The sequence below is a fragment of the Drosophila persimilis genome, unplaced genomic scaffold, assembly GCF_003286085.1.
Source record: "Drosophila persimilis strain 14011-0111.01,24,50 unplaced genomic scaffold, DperRS2 tig00000124-arrow-pilon, whole genome shotgun sequence".
Lineage (NCBI taxonomy): Eukaryota > Metazoa > Arthropoda > Insecta > Diptera > Drosophilidae > Drosophila > Drosophila persimilis.
The window spans coordinates 2023739-2047795 of NW_020825294.1; the positions used below are offsets into that span (position 1 = coordinate 2023739).

At 44.0% G+C, this 24057-nt stretch overlaps 3 protein-coding genes and 2 non-coding genes across 6 annotated transcripts in view; 4 read left to right on the forward strand and 1 right to left on the reverse strand.

Moving 5' to 3' along the window:
- The first annotated feature begins 28 nt into the window (after nt 1–28).
- Nucleotides 29–1772, forward strand: LOC6593947 (activator of 90 kDa heat shock protein ATPase homolog 1). The gene is made up of 4 exons (XM_002018975.2): nt 29–321; nt 414–1059; nt 1127–1262; nt 1333–1772. Exons 1-4 carry the CDS (start codon nt 174–176, stop codon nt 1474–1476), a joined length of 1074 nt encoding a protein of 357 aa, XP_002019011.1. The 5' UTR covers nt 29–173; the 3' UTR covers nt 1477–1772.
- A 232-nt stretch (nt 1773–2004) lies between these two features.
- Nucleotides 2005–2075, forward strand: Trnag-gcc. The gene has a single exon. It is a non-coding gene; the product is annotated as a tRNA-Gly (tRNA).
- A 555-nt stretch (nt 2076–2630) lies between these two features.
- Nucleotides 2631–24057, reverse strand: part of LOC6593943 (zinc finger protein 700) — a 42227-nt gene continuing 20800 nt past the window's right edge. For both annotated transcript variants that reach the window (XM_002018973.2, XM_026987927.1), the window contains exons 2-5: nt 21543–21657; nt 17554–20058; nt 6503–6700; nt 2631–3088 (exon numbers count right to left, since the gene is read on the reverse strand). In XM_002018973.2, coding sequence (XP_002019009.1) covers nt 2770–3088; nt 6503–6700; nt 17554–20051 — 3015 coding nt within the window. In that variant the 5' untranslated portion in view covers nt 20052–20058; nt 21543–21657 and the 3' untranslated portion in view covers nt 2631–2769. The remainder of the gene's footprint in view (nt 3089–6502; nt 6701–17553; nt 20059–21542; nt 21658–24057) is intronic.
- On the forward strand, nt 2647–2717 carry Trnag-gcc. The gene has a single exon. It is a non-coding gene; the product is annotated as a tRNA-Gly (tRNA).
- Nucleotides 13615–14211, forward strand: LOC6593944 (cytochrome c oxidase copper chaperone 1). The gene is made up of 2 exons (XM_002018974.2): nt 13615–14020; nt 14086–14211. Exon 1 carries the CDS (start codon nt 13659–13661, stop codon nt 13953–13955), a length of 297 nt encoding a protein of 98 aa, XP_002019010.1. The 5' UTR covers nt 13615–13658; the 3' UTR covers nt 13956–14020; nt 14086–14211.

The window sequence follows — 24057 nt, forward strand, 5'->3', positions numbered from 1 at the left end:
CGATAATTACTTACAATTTTTTGAACAGAATATTTCTGGAAATTTCGACTCCCGGAAGACTTGCAAACAACGCGAAAGAAGCCACCGAAACCACTGCCGGACCAGTGACGAGCCAATTCCATTGCATCCTTTCATTCAGCAGTAGCAAATCGCCGACAAACAAAGCATAAACGATGGCCAAATGGGGAGAAGGAGATCCTCGTTGGATTGTCGAGGAGCGTCCCGACGCCACCAACGTGAACAACTGGCACTGGACGGAAAAGAATGCAACGCCTTGGTCCAAGGACAGATTGCATCAATTGTTCAAGGACTTCAAAATAGGCAAGTCATCACGCTGTAGCAGGGGGGCACTGCAACAAAAATTCTAACCTAAAACACCCGTCCGTGCGTTTGCGTGCGTTTTGTTTCTGCAGACCAAAGCGACATCGAATGCGTGGTCGAGGCGGTGGACAAGTGCCAGGGCGAGGCCACCGTCAACAATCGCAAGGGCAAGCTGATATACTTCTACGAGTGGGAACTGGTGCTCAAGTGGTCCGGCCAGCTTCTGAAGAACAGCAAGCTCTCGCACAAGGGGAAGCTGACCATTCCCAATCTCTCGGAGGAGAACGACCTGGAGGATGTGGAGATCACGGTGACCATCGATGAGTCCAACGACGAGTCTGAGACCCTCAAGCAATTCATGTACAATGTCGGGCGGGATAGCATTCGGAAGCAGCTGGGCGTCTACATCAAGGAACTGAAGGAGGAGTACTCCAAGAACTTGATTCTACCAAAGAAGGGCGACGAGGGCGGCAACTCCATCAACAATGCCAGCCTAAATGATGCTAACAATGCCAGGAATGCGGCCCAAAAGGCAGCAGCAGCCGCGGCCGCTGCCGTAGCAACACCCAAGGCCAGCGACTCCTCGAAGGTGGGCTGTAAGCTGGACGTGCGCACTCTCTCGATGACCGAGGAGTTCCACTGCAACGCCAATGATCTGTACAATGCCCTCACCAAACCCGATATGGTCTCTGCCTTTACACGGGCGCCCGCCAAAGTCGATCCAGTGCGCGGTGGAGAGTGAGTTTTCTAATCCGTTGATCTCCTGATGACGGTAACTAAACGGTCTCCTCCTTTTTTTTTGCAGATTTGTTCTTTATGGCGGCAATGTTTTGGGCAAATTCGAGGAGCTCATCCCAGAGAAGAAGATCCAACAGAGCTGGCGTCTGAAAAACTGGTCATCTGGACACTTTTCAAATGTACTCATAGAGCTAGAGGAGACTGTAAGCAGACACTGATAATATCATGATTTCAGAGTATTATTCATCTTCCATCCAACCTTTTCTTTCGCAGTCCAATAGCACCATGATGACGCTCAAGCAGACCGGTATTCCCGCCTCCGAGTACGATGCAATGAAAACCAATTGGCATCGATACTACTGGCATAGCATCAAGCAGACCTTTGGCTTTGGCACCTCCATTGCAGATTCCTTATAAGCGAAAAGGTTCACTTTAGAAGAAGATGTTGGATTGGATTGGGGCTACTTTACTGTCTGTGCTGCCTGAAATTCACTCATTTCCGTAGCTATAATTTCTGTTATTCTTGCAATAATTCTTTAATTCGACAAAAATCGATCAACGCCTCGTTTACAGCAGCTAAAACAGTAAAGTCACACCCACTACCTTCAAAACTAAGCAAACTTCACCAAAATTTCACGCTTCGCTCCGAGACATTGATTTCACACATTGAAGAAATTCAGAGTTAAATAAAACAAGAAATCTGAAAAATATAATTGATAATTTCATTTAGATAGAATCTACTCTATAACGAAATCTGTAATTATAATCCTGATATATCTGAATGTCGGTCTAATTGTAAAATAACAGAATTCTGGTTAAAAGAGAATACATTATCCAATGAAAAAATCTTTTTGTTATTGATTTAAGAGGACTCTACGAAGAGTATATGGAACCCCTCGTAAACCCCATCCAGATGAAAAGTTTGGGGTTGAAGCATGACAATAAGCATCGGTGGTTCAGTGGTAGAATGCTCGCCTGCCACGCGGGCGGCCCGGGTTCGATTCCCGGCCGATGCAGCAGTACTTTTTTTGGATATTCTTTATTCTTTGAGTATCCATAAGGGATCTGTTATAATTGTATAGAATATTAACTTGAATTTAATGGAAGTTTAGCTTCAAATTTGCGAGCTGTTGCCTTTCAGATCCATTCTACAGCTAAACCTTTTACAGAAGAGGAAAAAGAACCTCAACCGTGAGAATTTGAAAGCAGAGGACACCTAAAGACCTTCCCTTAAGATCAATTTCACGTCTAAAACTATCAGGAAACAGGAAACTTAATAATATTTAAGGGTGATGGTGATTTAATGTATACATATGATGGTAATTACTTAGCTACTATCTTTCTCGGGAATTTGGAAGTAGAGGTCCTAAGTATTGATGGTTCAGGCCTTTCCTTAGGATACACTTCTCATCTAAAACTACTGAATACAGAGGAACTAATAGAAATACCTTGACTACTGAAAGTATTATCAGTAAGAGTGGATTATGCTAATTTTAGGCCACTTTCGAAGGTATCTATAGTCTATATTTAAGAAAAATATTAAGTTCAAAGTTCAAGATCGAAAGTTATGAAGCGGAAGACACCGAAGCATCGGTGGTTCAGTGGTAGAATGCTCGCCTGCCACGCGGGCGGCCCGGGTTCGATTCCCGGCCGATGCATTGCTACATTTTTTATTTAATTTTTTACATTTCTATGATCGGAAGCCACACCTTAGTTCTTTTGGTGCGTTGTCAAATGTCTCTTATATTCCTGGTAGTTGTTGGTCTTGTAAATCTCCTTCGATTTCTGTTCCGAGCACTTTTTGCACTCGTACATGAATTTGCCAGGATGCATGGTCGTTTTCATCACGTGTTTGCGTAGATTGTCGATGTTTTTGCATCGGAAAATGCAGTGGGGACACTTGTGGCGCCTCTCATCCGAATGACTGATGGAGTGCCGTCGGAGTTTGTCCTTGCTGCGGGCCCTGAACTCGCACTGATCGCAGGGGAACCAATTGTCCTGCTCCTTGCCATGGACCGACTTGAGGTGCCTAAAAAGAGGAAGAGAACGTAAGAAGAGCAGAGCCATATTTAAAATCTCAACGCTTGATTAGGCGGTAAATTCCAGTGGCGGCTTGTCCCGCCACCGCAGTCAGAACTAATTGCTAATTTCGCATTCGAATCGCACGCTCGAAATCAAAATACGAGTAAGTTGGCAATTGGCAATTGCCTTTCGGCCAGCAGGAGCCGCTGAAGCAGCAGCAGCACAAGCAGCAGCCGCCAATCCGGACTTGGCTTAGATGGCGATCAGTTTTTTCGGGCAAAGAGCGGGAAACAAATATTGGGAAATGAGGGAATGGCTCGGTCGTACACGACTGTGCTGATGAGCTACGGTAGCTCTCGAGCTATTGCTCTTTGCTCTCTTCGCACGTGTGTGCCTCGACAAAAACGTTGTAACTACGGAGCAAAGATGAGTAACAACCGTAGATTTCAATGGTACACGATTTGTATAGAGTAATAGAGCTCCCAAGAGGAATCCCTGAGGTGTTAGAAGGCTCTCTGTACAATGTGCCTCGACAAAAACGTTAATTTGGGTGCCCTTCCACATGCTTTAACCAATATGCCCCATCTTGGAGTCCCAGGAGGCACAGTCTCACTCACACGATTTCAGTTACGCGCCTTCAATTATACCCCAATGCTCCTCCAACCAACTGTAGGACTGTAGGCTCCATTTGCTCCTCCTCTGCGCTGTGTGTGTGTGTGTGTGTGTTGTGTCCACTCGACTTATCAGCTACTGTCCAAACCGAGGACTCACAATTAATTGCCAATGTTTTTGTTGTTGTTGTTTTTGGTATTGGAATCTGTGTGAAATCTCAAGCTTCGAATAAACAGAAAAACTTGAACAGAAACAGAGCGTAGGGAGAGAGACGAACGGACGAACGCGACTCGCGGTAGGCTTAATTAGCGGCAAGTAATGGAGCTTCCAGGAGGAGCTGCAGCAGCAGCCAGCCCCAGAAGTTGTAGGAGGTTTTCCCTGTACCTCACTCTCTGTGTTGAATGCCGCCGCCTGAAAGAAACCCCTCGAAACGAGGCCGAGAGATGCCTTTTTGGCTGCGCTTTGAAATTCCTGGATCAGCAGCAGGGCCAACCTTTTGATAGCTAATTGAAGATCTCCAAAGGGAGTTAAGCGCATCACAGAGCCACAGTTCTCTCTCTCTCCCTCTCCCTCTCTCTCTCTCTCTCTCTGTCTGTCTGACTTTCTGGATCTGGAGAAGATTTATGCAAGCCCGGTTTTTTGGGTTGAGGTCAAAAGTTTTGCGTATTTTTAATGAGGCACCACATTTCGTGGTGTTCTTTGAATGAATTCATTAACTTTTGCGGCAGATAAATTCGGGAGAGTAATCAAAATTCAGGGAAATCTTTAAAAAGAGATCAATCAGGAGGCAAATATCTTTCTATGACATTCCTTTCTTTCGTTCGACTATGAAATTTTGATGTTTAATCGCCCCCATTCAATCGTCAAGCCAAAGCCAAAGCCAAAGGTTAAGGTGATCAAGGGTATTAACCATTATCCACCCAACATTCAAATTTGCTGTCTGCACGGCAGAGTACAAAAGAAGCCAAATGTCGTACCCATCAAAGCGATCGAGGCGATCGAAGCGACGAGGAAGACGACGACGACGACGACGATCCTCCACGTCCAGAGTAAAGTCCCCCAATGCCACTTACAACTGTGTATCCAACTCTTTTCTTTTCTTTCTTTTTCCTTTTTGTTGTTTTTTTTCTTGGGGCGGACAGCTGCAGCACAGTGGCTGCTGCAGCCAACACACAGTGGCACTACCCATATTGCCGGCAATTTGGCCCTGAACTGATCGTCGGGATTCGGAGAGCAGCATTGGAAATATTACAAGAATTCAATGCGCATATCAAAGGCGATCGATAAGTCACGATTTTGTTGGAGACGACTGCTCCCACTCCCTACTACATGCAACGTCCATTGGGGCAAGCTCTTCTCTGTCGCTGGACTGGACCCGGGCTCTTCGGTTGCGACTGTGACTGGATCTGGGACTGCGACTGGTACTGGGACTGGCTGCTGCCTGCTGCCTGGTGCTGCCTGCTGCTGCCTGCCTGCCTGCCGCTTGTTGTTTTCATCAATTTATGCAATTGCCGTTCAAAGTCTGCAATTATGGATGACATTTTTGCTCTTGTTGCCTCTTTTTTTGCTCCTTTTCTTCTTCTTCGTTTTGGTTTTTTATTTAAGAAATTCAAATTCGTGTAGAAAATGTCGCTCGTTTATTTTGTTAGCTGCAATTGTCTTTTTGCTGCCTTGTGGGTTTGGTTTGGGTTTTCTTTCTTTGTAAGTCCTGATTAGCATTTTGTAGATTAGTAATAGGGCAGCCACATTGTCGGAGGAGCTCTCCCGGTGCTGCCTGGACCTCGCCCCATAGCCAAAAAAAAACGCAAGTCAGGGGTAATATGTGTTTGTGTGTGTTTGTGTGTGTGTGTGGGAGAGGATAATGAATTGCCAAGTAATTGAATGGAAATGCATTTTGCGGGGGAATATCGAGAGTGCCATAATACTTATTTCCAAGGGTTATTGGAGAGGGGGTTTCAGACTATTTTCGAGGTCATCTTTTAATGGGATTAAGGGAACTGAAAGTGAGTATGTTAGAAATAAAGATGAATCATTAAAAAATACAGCAAATAATAAGTATGCCAATCCATAAAATAAAATTTGTAAAAAACCTAGTAATTCCTCATGTGGGACTCTATTTTGGGAGTTACTAAAAGGGCATAACTTTGCGGCTTTATGGTAATTTGTATCCTTTTTAAATTATAATCATATCCAGAATTGATTCTAGAATTCGAGCTTTACTTAGAAGATAACGAAGGGACTATTGAACGATCGGAAATGGTGTCGTATCAACAGAAGATTCAGGCGCTTGTGCCTCGAAAAAACCTTCCACTACACTCAGAGAAAAATGGCATAGAAAAAAGAATGCACACACATATTTTAAATTAAATATTCTGGTTTTAAATACAAAAATAGGGAGATTAAATATATTTCAGTTTAATTTAAATACAAATATTAAAGTATTTTTATTTATAAATAAAACACTTTGCAATAAATATAATATTAACTTTTAGAAAACATATTTAATTTAAATACAAAATATGTTTTTGTAAACTAGTGGGCAAGCCCCTGCGGGCCTTGACGACTTTTTAATATAATACAAAGATTTGAAATATATTTAAATAAAATATTTGAATATTAATACAAAAATTTAATTGAAAGAAAAACACCTTCCTTTTACAATCTGCACTCTTGCTGAATAGTTCAATGTTTTTTTCTCTGAGTGTAAGTCGTTACGAGTATTTCCATAAATTTGTAAGATCTTATCCCCCCAATTTAACCAAAAGTTAAATCTATATTTAAACTATATTTTGATGGAAATTTCACTCACCTTTTCAAATGCACTTCGCTCTTTCCCACATACTTGCATTGGTCCCTGTCGCACTTGTGTTTTCCCTGGGAATGAGAGGCCAAATGGATGCGGAGGCTCACCTGGGTGGCACCCGAATATGTACAGTCTGCGACATGACAGCGAAAGCTACGCTCCACAGTCGAGGCATGGCTCTGCTCGTGATGCTTTTGGGAACTCCTAAAAAAAGAATACAAAATGGAAGCAAAAATTAAAGTCTCTTGAACGTCTGTCACATATTTGCATCACTTTTTGTGCGGCAGAGATCTCGGTACGGCCTACGTTTTGTGCAGATCTCTGCTGTCCTTGTAGGTTTTTTTTTTCCTTTTTCTCCTTTTGGAATTGGGAAATTTTTTAATTACATTAAATCAAAGCAAAAGTAATTCGCACCAAAGTCACGTTTCACTCCGACACGAGGCACGTTCAAATCCAACAAAAACCTTGGACAGCAGACCAGAACTGGGCACGGAACAGGCATTGACCAGAAACGGGCATGGACCGTGGACCATGGACCATGGAGCAGACCTGAGCTCCAGTCCCAGTCCCAGTCGCAGGCTTTGGGGCCATGTTCACGTTTGTGTCCATCTAGTTCCAGTCAAAAGGACCCGCAAAATGCAAATGCAAACTCTCTCGTAGGCTAAAAACTTTTCTGCACATCAATTACGGATGCTAATTAATCGAAACAGCTGAGAACAGAACCCGCTTGGAGTCGTTGGCATTGGCGTTGGCGTTGGCGTTGCTGATGGAGGAGTTTTTTTGGGCTTGTTTTTTTTTGTGGGTGGGGGTAATGGGGCAACGTTCGACTTTAAATGAGGCAAGACAGGCATTAGTTTGTCAATAGAACTGTATGCATCTACGTGTCTGTGTATAGTAGGTGATGGGATTGATTTAACATTGATTTTCTCTCATTTGTTTTGGGCTTGAGGGGTAATTCTTTCTGCTTTATTCTTAAACTACAATAGCTTTAAATTAACCAAAGTTGGAAGATTAGGCAATTGAAATGGATTGTGTATAAGTAATTGGGTAATGGGGTTCACTATTGTAGAGATTTCTGAGTGGTTTCAACAGGAAGACCTACTGTACTACCGTGTAGATATAATATTTACTTTCTTCCTATAATTCAATCAAGCTTTTCTTTGACGAACTGAAGAACTTGGGATTGAGTTTAAGAAAAGATTATATACGATGAAATGTACAATAAATCTCATAGAATCACAACTGTTCAACGATTAACTGTTCCCAATATCTTCTTAGATCTCGTTGCCTTCAAACTTATTCCCTTTGCCGTGATATGTGTTCATTAATCTGTAATCTATAATCTATAACCTGTAATCTTTTCTTTGATTGTATTTATCGAACGATTTTGAATTTTAGATATGATATGATATGAATTCCTTAATTAAACTGTGCGGAAAATGAAAACTTTTGAATGTTTCGTTAGACAAAAATTAGGTTGTAGGCCTGAATAAGCAGGTTACTTCTTTTCTTTCTTTTTTAAAAATTCTGCAAAAATTTTACAAAAATGTTTGGGTGGAACAAATAATTTTATGACCTTTCACAGGATTTTTTGTCGCGTGCCAAATAACTGTCGTAAATATTCCCAACATTCCATCAACGTTTTCTCTTAGAGTTTCTTGGTGTATTTCAACATATTTTTGTCTCGTTATCTACGGATCATTTCTGTATATTTTCATTAGTGTTTTTAGAGCTCTTTGAGTATCTTCTTTCTCACTTTCTTGGGTTTATATCAGCACATTTGCATTGGTTTTGTCAGGACTACTGAGACATCAAGTTAGTTCAATTTTCTTATCAACTTCCTGAAGCCAAAATGTTCCCAATATCTTCTCTTTATGGTCGCCCATCTAAAGCAGAAATTTCAGACAGCTCATCCCATCAGAGCACACTAATTTCCTTAGCCTCATTTGGGATTCAGGGAAGAAAAAGATTCTTCTTAATAATGCGCGACATTAACAAAGTTTCAATCTTTAATCTAAATTCCTGTTACGGCCAAGCACCCCGGCCACCAGCCACCAGCCACCCAGACAACGGATTGGGGGAGTGAGGTGGGTGGGCGTGAAGTTAAGGGCTATGGGGCGTGGCCAGTCGGAGGATGGGGGGTGTTCTGGGGGTACGACAACATTGTCATGCATTTCTAATGATGCCATCGCGAAGGCTAAGGCGAAGGCGAGGAGGGCGAAAGCGGGGAAGCAATGGGCGTCGTCGTTGATATGTGAAATGTCACTTTGTATGGAGTTTGAATAGGAACGACAACGGGACAACGCGACAGCGAGACAGCGACACAACAGGATGACAAGAAGGAAAAGCCCTTCCTTTCTCCAGCTCCCAAGATATTGCAAGACTTGACAAAAGGATGCCATTTCACCTGCAGGAGTTTGCCGTAAATTGCTCTTGTTGTTGCTGCTGCCGCTGCTGCTTCTGTTCTGCGAAGGATCCAAAGGATAATGGTAGCGGGAACCCCCCCGTAACATAATGCTGAAAGAAAGCAGAGCGAATTAGATGCAACAACAACAACAGAGACAGCGACAGCGACAGCGGAACAACAACAGAATTATCTCTCTCTTTTCGCAGCGCTTTTCCCCAGTTGTATTTTCTCGTCCAAACATTAACTTTTATTTCCTCAAATGCATTTTCCAGACTCCCATCTTTCCGTAAGTTCTCCAGTTTTCTCTGGCCCATAACCGTCCGTCTCGCTAATACGTTTGTCTTTCTCTCTGCTCTGCTCTGGAGTAAAAAGAGACAGAGAGATATGTTCATGGGTCCAGAACAGGCAACATTACCTGTAAATTGAATGGATTGCAATGAGGGGAGGAGCTGCAGGAGAAGCTGGAGGTGTAGCTAATTTGAGGCAGGTGGCAGAGGCGCTAAACAAACCAATTATAACTCAAATACGTGGCAACAGCATCAGCTAGAATAAACGGGGCGAAAACTGAGAGGAAACCAGAAGAGAACTACAAGATAGGCAAAACTTTCTTAGAAAGATTTCAGAGTGAATCAAGCAACCGAAAGAACGGTGGTCTTAGGCAAAAAAGGAGAAACCTTTGAAAAGATATTTCTCTTAGAGAAAGTAGGAAAGCAGAAAGCAACAACTATGTCTCAGAAAAATAGACTAAATAATCATCAACGATTCAGCAGAATCGTTTCACAAATCAAAGCTCCTTTGATGAAGAAAAAAAGACAGCTAATCTTACGATGTAATGATAGATCTCTGGCTTTAAGTTTGTCCAAGAATAATAATGTTCTGTTGCACCTATTTTAAATATATTTTCTCCTGCAACTCTTTTGCATTCAGGAACTCTACTCTCTAAGCTCTTTCTACACCAAAACACAAACCAATTTAATCCCAGAAATTCTCAGAAATCAGGATATTAACCACTTGAAACCTCTACAGCTAAGACAGTCACATAGCAAGGGGCTTCATTTCCAAAAGCATTTTAAATCCAAAACGCGCACAGAATTTACATTGAGCGCCGCCTTCAAAGGATGAGGCTGATGGGGTGGCAGGATGGCATCATGGGAGCTTCGTAGCCGATTAGTTGACGAAAACGGAAAGTTTGGAAACGCCTTGCGATGAAAACTTTGCCCTTTTCAGCGCCAGTGGGGAGTGGGATCCAAGGTTTAGCTGTCATCAAACAACCCGCCCCCACAAGACAGGGGAGATGCAGCAGCAGCAGCAGCAGCTGCAAGCCCGGACGAAGCTGTTGGCTCTGTCCCGTGTCCGGGTCCGTGTCCGGGTCCGGGTGTTGTGTCAACTTTTGCACACCATCCATTAGAGGGATGCCGCCCTGCTCCGCTCTGCCTTGCTGGAGGGTCTCCGTCTCCCTCACAAAGATGCTGAGCAAACATGTCGCGGGTGCGGTGTGGCAGGTGCAAAATGTATCCTGCTGCTCATTGTCAGCTGCATAAGGATGCAGCAGCAGGATGCACGGTGGGCGTAGTGGTGGGTGCCCAAGAGAAGGACTCCTGCCTGTCTGTGGATGTGTCTTAGACAATCGCATGTGTAGTTTCGGAGCAGTTCTCGTTCTTCGCTGTTGTTGTTCCCAAAACTCGCATAAATATTTATGACAGCGTCTTTCCCGTGTCTCGTGTCGCCTCGCGTTGTGTCTTGTCTTTTGGGCGCAAAACTTCTGTGTATGCCGCGGGGCGTTAGTCAACAGCCAGGGCAGACAGACAGCTTCCGGTGTCAGTCACAAGGATGTCTGTGGTGCACACCGCCCAGCTCCTTAGCTGCTCAAAACACAAGGATCCACAGCTTCAGATCCGTAGCTCCACAGCTACGTTCTCTGGTAATTGGTACGTAAGTCTTGGGCTACTCTTTCCTGAGGGTGGAACTTGGAATGGACCTTCGAGTGCAAAATGGCTGCAGAGACTCAGAGATGGATAAATGTAACTATCGGTTCACTATATCATATAGAAATAATCTGAAGAATCGCTGATAAGACAATTCTTTTGCACTTGTGCCTCGACAACAACGTTTTTACACCTAAAAGTCAATAGTTTCATAAGTACTATCATCTGCTTTTCGATCTTCAAGGGTATCCGACGCTTCGCTGCGAAAAGTTATCCTTATTTTCCCCATCCTACCTGCTTTCTACCGCCGGTTCTGTCCTTTCTTCACTTTTAGAGTTGTTCTTTGCTAGCGCCACATTAGCAGGATTTTGATGCCTCGCCTTGTGCTGCATGTGAAATTAGTTGTTGCATCCATACCCCACCCCTCGTTTCATATAGAGGAGGGCAGGGGAGGGTATGGGGAGGTGGTGTGTGTGGGCGTGACAACACATTTATATACCATGTGTAATTAGGGAAGTGCCAGGGATACTGGGGGACACCTTCTCCTTCAGGCTTATCTGCCACAGCAGCAGCAGCAGCAGCAACGTGGCAGCAATGTGGCAGCACCAGGAACTTGAGCTAAACAAAAATCGTTGCAGGAAATTACCGTTAAATGTCACCCCGTGCACTTGTCCATCCCCATACCCCCTTTCTTAACCCACTCTCTCTCTCGTACGTTTAACCCTCTGTCTCATGGTTAACCCACTCTCTCGTGCTTAACCCTCTCTGTCCTACGTGTGCGTAAGGAGTTGCTTGGGTTTCCAGCATTGTTATTAATGCCTGGGCGGGTCTTAATTTGAAGTTTTTAATGTTCCAACATCTTCTCTCTCGTCTATTCGGATTAGCCCTACGGGGCATTCAAAATGGTGTGATATGTACTATGATGATGAGGGGCTTTCTGTGGTTAAAGGAAGGCCATAAATGTGTGTGTTAAAACTTATATTATTAAAACATTCTTTTACCAAGAATATAAAAGTAAAGTGAGTCCTGAAAGGTGTGTAAAAATTTAAATAAATCTGATATTGATATGATTCACTATCAGTAGATACTTAAGCATAAAATAGTATATAAGTATTGCATATGAAACCGACTATCATAGCGTCGAGGCACGTGTTCTTCCATAGATAAATACCTATTCTTTTAGAGACTATTTTTAGACACTTTTCGGGGCTGCAAAGTTCTCTATTTTATAGTTTTCTTAAATACTTTAGAATGGCATTCCTTTATATATTTACACTTCAACCGGAGCTGTCATATACCCTTGATGAGACAAATAAAAGGATACAATATCTAAGTAAAATGTCTTTGCCAGCTCCCACTAGATATAAATATGTTTTCCAATCGATTCCTTCTACTCTAAGTCCACTTTCCTTTGCTTCCCTCTCCCCAAAACTATCTCAATCAATGTCTAACAAGCCCCAAAAACCCCAACATTTTGGTGAAGCTAATGGAACTCAAAGGAAAAAGGAAAAAACAAAGCATATTCACATGCTTATTACCCCAACCTAGACTTCTTTTTATTTGCCTTGCGACTGCCGCCGCCACTTGATATACATTTATGCATTCTGGCAATACGCTCATGAGATCCTGGAACGAACACAAAACACTTGCCAATAGCCATCAACAACAAGGAGAAGCAGGAATACGGGATACAGATAGAGATGGAGAGATGGAGATGGAGGAGGCACTGGCATTGCCACTGAGACATAAGACTGGAGGATTTGCACAGAACACGTCGCCCAGTCCAATCCACAGTCCACAACCGACCACAAACCGAACAATGTCCGACTCAATTTCGCAGATTCATAAAAATGAATGAATGCAATGTGGCAGGCAATCGAGAGACGAGACGAGTAGAGTCGAGTCGAGACCTAAATCCTCCGATAGACCGAACCGAACCCAAACCGAACCAAACCGGCGTCATTGGAAATGGAAAATCAAGTTTTGTGAAATTGACTCTCAAGTGATGGAGGCACCACCACCCGCCACCACTAGGGGGGCAAATCAAGGGGGTGGATGGGTTGGGTTGGGAAGAGATCACTGGAGGACGACGGCGACCATTAAAATGAATTGCACTGCACTTTGTGCCATCAACAGAATCAACTGCCGGCGAAACGAAACGAATGATGCACCATAGGAATGACTTAAAATACAAAATAAAATAGACCAAAAAGAAGGGGGCAAAAAAAATAGCTGAGAAGAGAACTGAAAGAAAAACAACAGTGCAGACAGAGGAAAAGCAGGGCAGGGCTAGGGGCCAGGGGACAGTGGAAAATGCAGACGAATTGGAAAAGGCAGTGGCCAGAGCAAGATAGCGACAAACAGGAGATGAAACCGAATCCGAATCCAACTCCGAGGCAGCGAGGCAGCCAACAGAACATTGCACGCCATTTCAATAAAAGTGAATTGCCCGACGCTGCGATGGCGATGGCGATGGCTATGGCGACGACGTCGTCAGCGGACGCCTCAAACTTCTTCAGGCCAAAGAGGAGGACCAGCAGCTCTCAACGCCGGCAAAAGTATTCGCAAAGGACACCATTTAGAGATGACAGCGTGACAGGGATGGGAGTACACAGATTCTGGCATCAAATGTTCCCTTAAAAGTAGGCGTGGAAAGAAAACTCCAGTGAAACAGTGTGATTTGTGTCTACAGTAAAAGAGTTTCATTTGTGTTACGTTAAAGATCAGAACAAAACCAAAATTGTATTCCATTTTCAATCTGTAAAAATCTTCTATTGTTTCCCACTCGTGGTGACATATCCGTATAAATCTTTTCTGAATTTCTTCAACAATGGGCAACCAATTTTCCCAGCAAGTCGAAGAGACTCCGGCTCCGGCCGAGACATTTGCAACTATTGCACCAAAGCCCGTCCCAGAGACTGTATCTGCTTCTGGTGATACAAAAGAGGCCGTCGAAGATACTGTATCGGCGTCTGGTGACAAAAAAGGCAATTGCGGGGCTTGCTGCGCCTGTCCCGAGGCCAAGCAGGCACGTGACCAGTGCTTTGTGGAGCACGGAGAAGAGCACTGCCTGGGCGTGATCGATGCATACAAGAAGTGCATGCGCGAGGCAGGCTTCAATATCTAAGCAAAACATAGCCCCGTCTCCAGATAACTTCATATATTGATCCAGATACATTGAAAGAAAGAACAGTAAGTATATCGTGATATCTTTGAATATACTTCCAGACGTATCACATCTCACACCTCATCTCTAGCACTATCATATAAAAGAGATGCTTTGCTGAAAGAAACCACCTAAATACCAGTCGTCATGGAAGTGTAAAGAATATACATCTTAGTATTCTAAATAAATTATCCTTTCCGAGCCAAAATATACTACGATTCGTGTCGCATTTATCTGCCATCTCTAGCTCTCACTGCCCCCAACAGAAGCCATCTCCAAGAAGTAGAAGAAGCAACCGTAAAAGTTGAGTTAGTTCAAGTCTGGAATTCCGGAAGCGTGTGTAGCGCATCCACTGTTGACATGACTGACGACGATGTCGTCTTCTTGGTCTGCTCTTCGTCGTCGTCGTCGTAGTCGTCCTGGGACTGCGACTGGGACTGGAACTGAGCCACACTGAAAGTTTGTCTGGGGCTCATCTTCACTTCACTCCACTCTACACTCCACACTCCACTGTTGGCCACTTGGTCTCGTTAGTCGTAAAAGCAAAGTATCTACATCAAGCGAGGCACAACAATAACTTCAAATGAGCATTTTAATAAATTTTTCAAATAATCACTTGAAAAGTGGAAAATTCTCTACCCAAGCGACTCTCCAGTTGCCATCCCGTTTCCATCTCCACATCTCAGAGTCCCGATTGCAATTCAACTTAATGTTTGCTCAAGGAATTAGTTGGCAAGAAGATGGAAAAAACTCCACAAGTTATGAGTAGTTATGCACGACGGAGATTTAGATCTGTCAGTGCTAATGGGTTTCTCTCTGCAACAGAGACAGGAGAGAGAGAACGCGTCTGGAGAGAAGTCTATCGGTTAGCTTGCAGACGCTCGAAGTCGGGAATAAAATCAAAGTGGTGTAAATCAAGTCTTTTTTTATGGATTGGTTGATGGGTTGAATGGTACAGGAATTTAAAATTGGATAGATCAAATCTGTGGAGAAGGACGGAGAGGATGTACTTGAAGAATATAGAATTATTGCAAAAGTAAAGTGTTCTTTCGGTACACCATCAATAAAAGGGGAAGAAACAAGCAAATTTTGTAGGGTTATCTATTTTCTCGGTCTTAACCTAGTATTTTGTGGTATTTTCCCCAGTATTTTTTGCTACTTATCTGTTTCTGATAAGTTTCTTAGTATTTTCCGGTGTGTTTCTAGTATTTTTACTACTGTAAGTTTTGTATCCAGTATAAGTATTTTCTAGTATTTTACCAGTATATACATTTGTATACTTCTGTAATTATACCCGATACTCAAAATGAGTATTGGGGTATATTAGATTTGTGGTAAAAGTGGATGTGTGTAACGTCCAGAAGGAATCGTTTCCGACCCTATAAAGTATATATATTCTTGATCAGCATCAATAGCCGAGTCGATTGAGCCCTGTCTGTCTGTCCGTCCGTCCGTCTGTCCGTCTGTCCGTCTGTCCGTCTGTCCGTCCCCTTCAGCGCCTAATGCTCAAAGACTATAAGAGCTAGAGCAACGATGTTTTGGATCCAGACTTCTGTGATATGTCACTGCTCCAAAAATATTTCAAAACTTTGCCCCGCCCACTTCCGCCCCCACAAAGGGCGAAAATCTGTGGCATCCACAATTTCGACGATACGAGAAAACTAAAAACGCAGAATCGTAGAAGATGACTATATCTTTTAGACTGCGGAATCTGAATTGGATCGTATTATTATTATAGCCAGCATCAAGAAAACAATTTCATTTTTTCTCGCCCTGTCTCTCTCTAACACACACGTAGCATAGGCGGCTTTGCTTAGAGTAAAACATTAGCGCCTAGATCTCAGAGACTATAAAAGCTAGAGCAACCAAATTTGGTATCCACACTCCAAATATATCGGACCGAGACGAGTTTGTTTCAAAATTTCGCCACACCCCCTTCCGCCCCCGCAAAGGATGCAGATCTGGGGATATTCATAAATCTCAGAGACTATTAAGGCTAGAGTAACCAAATTTAGTATCCGCACTTCTGTTAGATCTCACTATAAAACGTATATCTCAAAATTTCACCACACCCCCTTCCGCCCCCACAAAGGACGAAAATCTGTTGCATCCACAATATTGCAGATTTGAGAAAACTAGAAACGCAGAATCATAGATAATGACCATATCTATTAGATTGCTGAATCTGGATCAGATCAGATCATTTTTATAGCCAAAAGTAACAAATCAATTTGCAGTGGCTACGCAGCGCCCGACGTCACGCTCAGACTGATTTTCTGTCTCTCTCGCACGCACTCTTTGTCGTGTCGTTAAATATTAGCGGCGTCTGCCGGAGGAGAGCCATACTGACTTAGTATCGGGTATAACCGTAGAGTTGCGGGGTCCGCAGCAACTCACAACGTTCCCCCTCGTTATACTATTTGTATAGTAGTTTTATGGTACATTTCCAGATGATTTGTTTTTGGTATTTTTACTACCGTAAGTTTGGTGAGTTGTTCTAGTATTATTTAACATTTCAGCATTTTATCTGAGCATTCTTGATAATTTACTAGTATTTACTAGACTGATGTCTTGATCTAGCAATATGTAGTATATATCTAGTATTATTATAGTACTGTCTGGTATTTATACTGGTACTATTCTACTATTTATTTTGCTAGTATTTTTTTGGCATCTTTCCAGAACTTGTACTATATATTTTCTATCTGGTTACAAAATCTTATAACCATAGGAAAACGGAAAATCCTAGACCTACAACGAAATTCTACAAGAAAGAACTTTAGCTCAAGATCAGTATACAGTATTTCAGAACCATGACAATAGAGAACCTAATCCCTTTTTTGGGTAAACACTCAACAAATGTGCTATCCCTCTATAGCCTTCCTTCCTTGTCCCACAACAGAATCCCACCAAAAAATAGCCACTGGCCATTGGGTATTTTCTAAAATGTAATACCACCAGCAACATTTATGCGAATGCCTTGCCCAAAAATAACCATTGTAATAATGCTTTTTCGGTGGCATCCAGGGTGAGAGGAGGAAGGGCACACCAAGTGTTGTCTTTTTGCGGACTGCATCTTTGTTAATATATAAACAGATATTTCTTTCGGGGTAGAATTGCAGTTTTTTGGGTGGCATAAGCCCGGAGGCTTCTTGATTTGCGAGTGCATTGCATACTTTGTGGCTGCAGCGCCCGTGCCACCCGTCGTCCATTGCAAGTATGAAAGCGGTGGCAGGGGATCCAGGGACCCACCGCGGAATGCCCCGAACTTAATGAGTTATATTTTGTTTTATTTTTTGGTGTGCTGCAGCATGGAATTTTTAATTAATGCAACACACATGCACATGCAGGGATTTCATTTGCAGGCGCATTCCTTTTGCCACTTTTTATTGTTTCGTAAACTATTTCGGGGCGACATTTCCATAAGAGAATGAAGAACACTTCCGTTGCAGGGAAACACACAGAGAGAGAGAGAGCCCCAGGCGATTCTGAGATTCTAATTAGCAGACTTTTGGGTGGGGTTTTTCCGAATTGGGAGAGTATTGGGGCGACTACTCACCTATTTGCCAGCTTTTTTCCGAATACTGCCAACGGGTATTTGGGTCTTTCTTCATCGCAGGGTTTCCTTACTTCCTGTTTCTCCTTCTTTGGCTTTTCCTTCTTGCTGTGCATCGTGGCAATGTGATTCTTGAGATTGTGTCGCCTGCCAAACTTCATCTGGCACTCGGGACACTCGAAGATCTTCTCATTCGTATGGGTTCTGAGATGCGCCCTGAGGGAGTACATCTTGAAGCGTTTTGGACAGCGCGGGCACTGGAGCATCTCGTTGCGGCCAATGGACCCCGATCGAGTGTGAAAGAATCGATGATATAGCAGATCCGATTCGTACTCGCAGCTGAACGGACACTGATCGCAGCTCCAGGACTTGCTGCTGCCTGTAGTGGCAGCGGAGGAGGTGCTGGCTGTGGGCTGGCAGCTGCGGTTGTGCCTCCCCAGGGCCTGGGGGGAGTGAAAGTTCTCGCCGCAGATCAGACAGCCGTGATTTTCCGCGGGATGTGCCTCCGCTCGATGCTGGGCCAGGGCTTGGGGGGAGTCAAAGACCTTCTGGCAGTTGGCGCATTGTTTGCAGGCCACGACCAGTCGCTTCTTTTTTGGCGGGGGATCTGGCCTTTGATCCTCCAGGACCTCGCGTAGCATGCGCTCCAGGACCTTGTCCGACTGCGGGGCAACCCTGTCCTTCGGGTTGGACCGCAGCTTGTGCTGCAACAGACTCCGGTGACGACGTGCCTCCAGCGCCGTCTCAAACTCCAGGTGGCAGATGCCGCAGTAGTACCGTTCCAGGCGATGCTTGAACTTCTCGTGCCGCTGCAGCGCCAGGCGGGACATCTGTGGCGCTCCGCATATGCCACAGCGAAAGCGACTCTGGTAGTCGTCGGCGGCCGTGTCGGTGGGCGGCAGGCCCGGATGCTCCGTGGCAAAGTGGCGGCGCAGCTGCATGTTGTAGAGGAAGCTCTCGCCGCAAGCGGAGCACTGGAGGCGACTCCGCTGGGCAATGCAGATGGGCACTGATCGGTTGAGGGCCAGCACCACATCCTTGTGGCACGGGTGCAGCATGTGCTGCCACATCAGGTCGCTGGACTCGCACTCGAACTGGCAGTAGCTGCACCAAAAGCTGTCTCCTCTGCGCCCCTGGACCTGCTTCAAGTGCTCTGCGGATCGCCAGTGCCGCAGGAAGGCCTCTTCCGTGTTGGCATAGAAGCTGCAGGGCTGGCACTGGAACGGCGACTGCCGCACAATGCTGCCCATGTGGTCGAGTATGTCCTTGAGGAAGGACTGCCTTCGCAGCGGCGTCTGCTGCTGGAGGCGTCTGTAGTGATAGTGCGAGATCAGGTGCTTGCCCATCAAATGCCGGCCCATCGTGTGGTGGCACAGATCGCAGCGCAAGAAATGCGCACGGCGTTTCCTTTTAGGGATCTCCGACTCTGCCATTGGCTCCTCTTCTGTTGGCTGCTGTTCCTCCCTCTCCGGCGGGCTGAAGTCCTTGCTTAGCGGGAGCTTCCCCCCGAGGGTGGCCTGCTCCAGCTGGCGTTCCGCCTCCGCTCTCTTCAAATGGTATGCCGATCGCAAATGCTGCTCGTAGTTGCAGCGACTCTTCAACCGCCTGCAGCAGATGTTGCACCAATAACTGACGCCCGGCTGTTGCAGCTTCGTCAGGTCGATATTCTCGCGGTACTCCAGCTGCTTGCTGCCGGGCACCCACTTGCCGTGAGTGTGCTCCTCTGGGGGATGGGCATAGACCTCTTCCGCCGGCTCATCCCAGCTGGGGGAAATCCTTTCGATGTGGGTGTGCCCTAACTGGGGCCGATGCTCCGGCTTCCACTTGCCCCCCGTGTGTGTGGCAGGCACTGCGGGTGGCGAGTGCTGCACCGCATCGTACTCCTCTTCGGCTTCGTCTTCCTCCGCATCGAACGAGTCATCCGGATCGTCTTCGTCTTCATCCTCTTCGTCGCTGGGTTCCGGCGAGTCCTGAACGAAATTCAGAGGCTTAAAGACAGCCTCATCGTGTTCTCGGACTGCCTTTAGTACAGGATCTCTAGCCGCAGTCCAGGCCTCTTCCTTGGCCGCTCGACTCGACCCATCCCAGGCCTCTTCTTTTGGTCTGGACACAGTTTTTCCGCCCGTCGAAACACTCTGCAACTGCAGGGAAGAGAAGAACAAATCTGCCCCTAGTTCGTAGGGAAGATCGTAGGCTTCTGTCAAGGACTTGGAGGACTTTCCCCCATGACTGGCTGTCGTCTTTCTCAAATAGCTGCTGGGGGCCTCTGGCTCGGCGAAATGAAAGCTATCGTACGTGTGATCCAAATGTCTGCTACTGAGGATCGCAGGTGGCGAGACCTCTTGAGTGGCAGGAGACGTGGCCTCTGGTGTTTTGGGTCTCTGGGTTTTCTGTGCGGCCAGGCAATTGCTTTTGCGGTGCTCGATGTACTTGGAGAGCCCCACGATGGTGGCATTGCATTTAATGCACAGATGAGTGTCATCTAGATCGTCAGAGTCCATGCTTGATCTGTGGATTAAAGAGAACAATTAGAGCTTTATGCTTCACAAAAAAATAGATGAAAAATATGCTTAGATGGACTCTTTATCCAGTGATTTATGGAGTCACAGTCTGGTAGCAGAATCCCCCCCTTTTACATAGAGAGTTGTACGAAATGAACTCCAGTTGAGAGGGCTTCCTCCCTTTGGGTCATATTTCAAGCCCAGTTTATTCATTAGCAGACACTCCACAGAGCCACGGCAGAGAGCGATCCCCGGGAGCGAACCCTTTCCTCCACACATTCACCACAGCGTTGACATGGTCGTGTCTGTATCCGTATCCCGTGTCTCCCTGCTTTCCGCATCCGTAGTCCTTGTTCCTCGTGTGTGTTGTTGCGGCCTGTCAGAAATGAAGTTTATTGCGTCTGTGTGTGGCGTACATGTCCGCGTAGAGCCATCTCTCTCGCTCGCCCTCTCTCTCTCTCTGTGCGTCCCTCTCTAGCGCCATGCTAAATGTAAAAGTGTCATTTCCGCCATATGTGAGCACGCGATGAACGATGCGTCGAAGTCGACGTTGACGCTGGTGTTGCCCCTGCCTCTGTTGGGCGTTGCTGCCTCTCATAATTTCATAGTACAATTGCTGCAGCAGCAAACACCAATCCCTGGGCACTGGCACTGCCACTGCCAGTGGCAACTGCTGCTGTTTTCCGCGTGGAATTTATACAAACGAGGCCCATGTCTGAGGTTAAATACGAAAAACATAACAATTCCCGTGGATACGCGCTGATACACACACACACACACACACACCCCGCCATGTGGGGGAATGTGGGTTATGGGGCATCCACATCGCGGATTTCTGCCTGCCTGCGCCTGGCCTGCGCCTTCCTTCCATCCGTCTAACAAGGACAATATTGGCTGTTCTCCTCCTTTCCCACACTCCCATCTACGGGCTCTCCTTTGAGTGATAAACGTACATTTGTTTAACAATTAACGTGGCAGCAGCAGCACATGCAACACCAACAGCCATTTATTTATAGTCTTCTCCCTTTTTAGAGCTCCCTCTCTCCCTGCCGTCCTCCAGCAGTTACCATTTTTATATCGCTAATTAGTCGAATCGTGGGGGCGGTTTCAATCCAAAAACACAGGACACATCGTCGTGTGTCTCTGATTCACGATAATTGCTTATTACTCGTACAACACATTCTCTCTCGTATATAATTTGCATGTCTGCTTGTAGGATATATACAAATACCCGTATTTGTATCGTATACTCGTATCTGTAAGTCCTTAGCCAAGTAATTGCCTTCTAATTGCACATTTGTTCAACATTTTGGGAGCTGGAGAAAGGGTTTTCTTAAGGGAGAAGAGCAAGATATTTTAAGAGTGAAAGATAGTTTGAAAGAAAGCTAAGGTGAATGTTTATGCGTAGGAATACCTGAAGGATCACCTCAAGGGGTTCACTAATTTATCTTTATTGGAGTACAAACAATAAAATTATATCATAATACTTACTCCAACTATGCTTTACAGCATTATCTATCCTCCAATGGCAAGTAGAAATATCGAAGCTCTCACTTATGCCTCCTTCCTTTCTTCTGATTAAAGGCCTTGTCTAAGAAAAGATGATCTAAAGAGAGAAAAAGTTCAACATTTGAGGATTATTGGAATATATTTATAGAAATCGTAAAATAATTCTCACTTAATTTATGTTATAGGAAGCAAGTGCATGATCAAGCATAAATGCATAAAACTTCGTTTGAGCAATAGATCTTTAAGTTCTAAAAATATTTAAAAAAAAAAGCATTACCAAGAAGAAATCAGGAAATCTTCTCTCAAAAATTATTCAAAACTTTCATTTACTATCAAAACATTAAAGAATACACTACAGAAATGCAGAACATCTTCCAATTAGCCACAGTTCTCCTTCCAAATAAATGAACAAAGAATCCTTCACATAATAAGACGTATAAATATACCCTTAGTTCCTAAAACTATGTATATTACGCACTCTTTTTGTTGTAAGCCCTCTGGGCATTCTCCCCATTGGCATGCCTCGTCATCGTAGTATCATCACCCAACTCCATGGATGGGGATGGCCTGCGCCCCCATTCATATGGAGGAACGCCGCTTGGGCTTGACATTAAATGCCATGTTGTACAGTATGTCTATTTGCTGTTCTGTTCTGTTCGGTTCTGTTCTGTACCTTCCTGCCGACTGTTCCGACTGACGGCCCCTGCCACACCACTCCTCCAGCCAGATGTGTGCGTTATTTCGCGCTTGTGGTACTAAATTGGGTGATAACTCCTTTTTAATGGCTGCAATTCTTTTGGCCCTGGCTCTTTGGTTGTTGTTCCCGTTGCTGCTGTTGCTTTGTTGCTTTGTTGTTCTAAGTTTTATTTTTATTTGTCTCGCTAAAACTCAATTTTCGAATCAAACAACCACGAGGATTTCTCGTATCTCCCCAAACACTTGTTCCCGATCCTGTCTCTCTTGCTGTTTGCGTTGTGTTTCGCCGATGATGCCCTCAAAAATTAAAACAAAAGCAAAAGAAATAGATACTGGCTGTTATGATAGAAGATGTGGATACCCTAGAAGATCCCTTGAACATTAAAGATTACCTAAAAGATGTGTGAATGGATTTTGGCTAAGAAATGTTGAAGAATATTCAACTTTACTTCGGCTTGAAATTGATTTGTATCAAAAATCAAAGGGATTCAGGTCCATTCATTCACTACGGACGGTTCGGAATTCAATGAAAGACTGAATAATTGTATATTTAAAACAATAAAGTATTTGAATCTGCAGAAGAATCATCTAAATCTGAATCTTAATCACTTGAAGAGCCGTTTCCTTGTAAATGCAGGCAGGGCTCTAGAGAATAGGTAATACCTTCAGAAAGAACATGGTTTTTATCACAAGGAACTTTATTTCAAACTACTGTTCCCATTAGAACTATATGTTATAGTGATTTTATGCAATTTCTCGCATAAAACAGAAGAATCTGGATCAACTTTTCCACCAAATATCTTCCAAGTGCAGGACTTCCCTTACGGTTTCTGCAATCCCTACATCTCTTGCCTTACAAACATCTATGGAAAATCATCATACCCTTCGTTCTGCAAGGGGTATACCCAACATTGTCATGTTATTTGTTGTTGCTATTGCCACCATTGCTTTTATTGTTGTTGATGACGCTGACGCAGAGGCTGACGATGACTCTGTGGCATGGACCACTGCCACTGCCTTTGATTCTGGCATAGGGATTGGCATTCGTATAGGATTGGGGGCTGGGATGGGGTGGGGGAGGGATTCGGTTCGGCCAATCCTCCTCGTACGTTGTCACAAATGCAAATAATGGCACAATTGTGTTGTGCAGCTTTTTAACTGCTTTTATTATTTAATTCCTCAATAGAGCAATGCTATGGAATGAACATATTAATATGGAACCCTACTACATGTGTGGATTGTATGGAATGTGCAGGAGAATGTAGACATAGGAATATAGTCGTTTAAGTATTAGTTTGTATGTGAAACCCAAGTTAAAGGTAGAGAATTTTGGTGAATTTATGAAGGCTTATAGGGAGTTTTTTTTTGTAGTTTTTTAGCAGTAAAAAGATGAGATTAACAAATCGCTTATACAAAATATTCATAAAAATATTGTATATAAATAAAAAACAAAAAACAACATGTTAAATAACTATTATTTAAAATTTAAAATTTTTATTTATAATTTTAAATTATTTTTCAGTGTAACTTATATGATTTCGTTTTATTTTTTTTTCTATTTTATTTTTAAATTTATTTAGTGTAATTTTTTGTTTTTATTTTAATTATTTTATTTATATCATTATTATTTCTTACTGTAAAGAAATTCGATTTGATATTTCGGTAAAGAACTATAAATAATTCCAAAGGACCATATAAATTATATACTTTATCGATCTGCCAGAGATCTTTATAAATAAAAAACAGAAACATAAAAGGCACCCAAAGACCAAACCCTTGGTGACGGGACGGAAACAAAGAA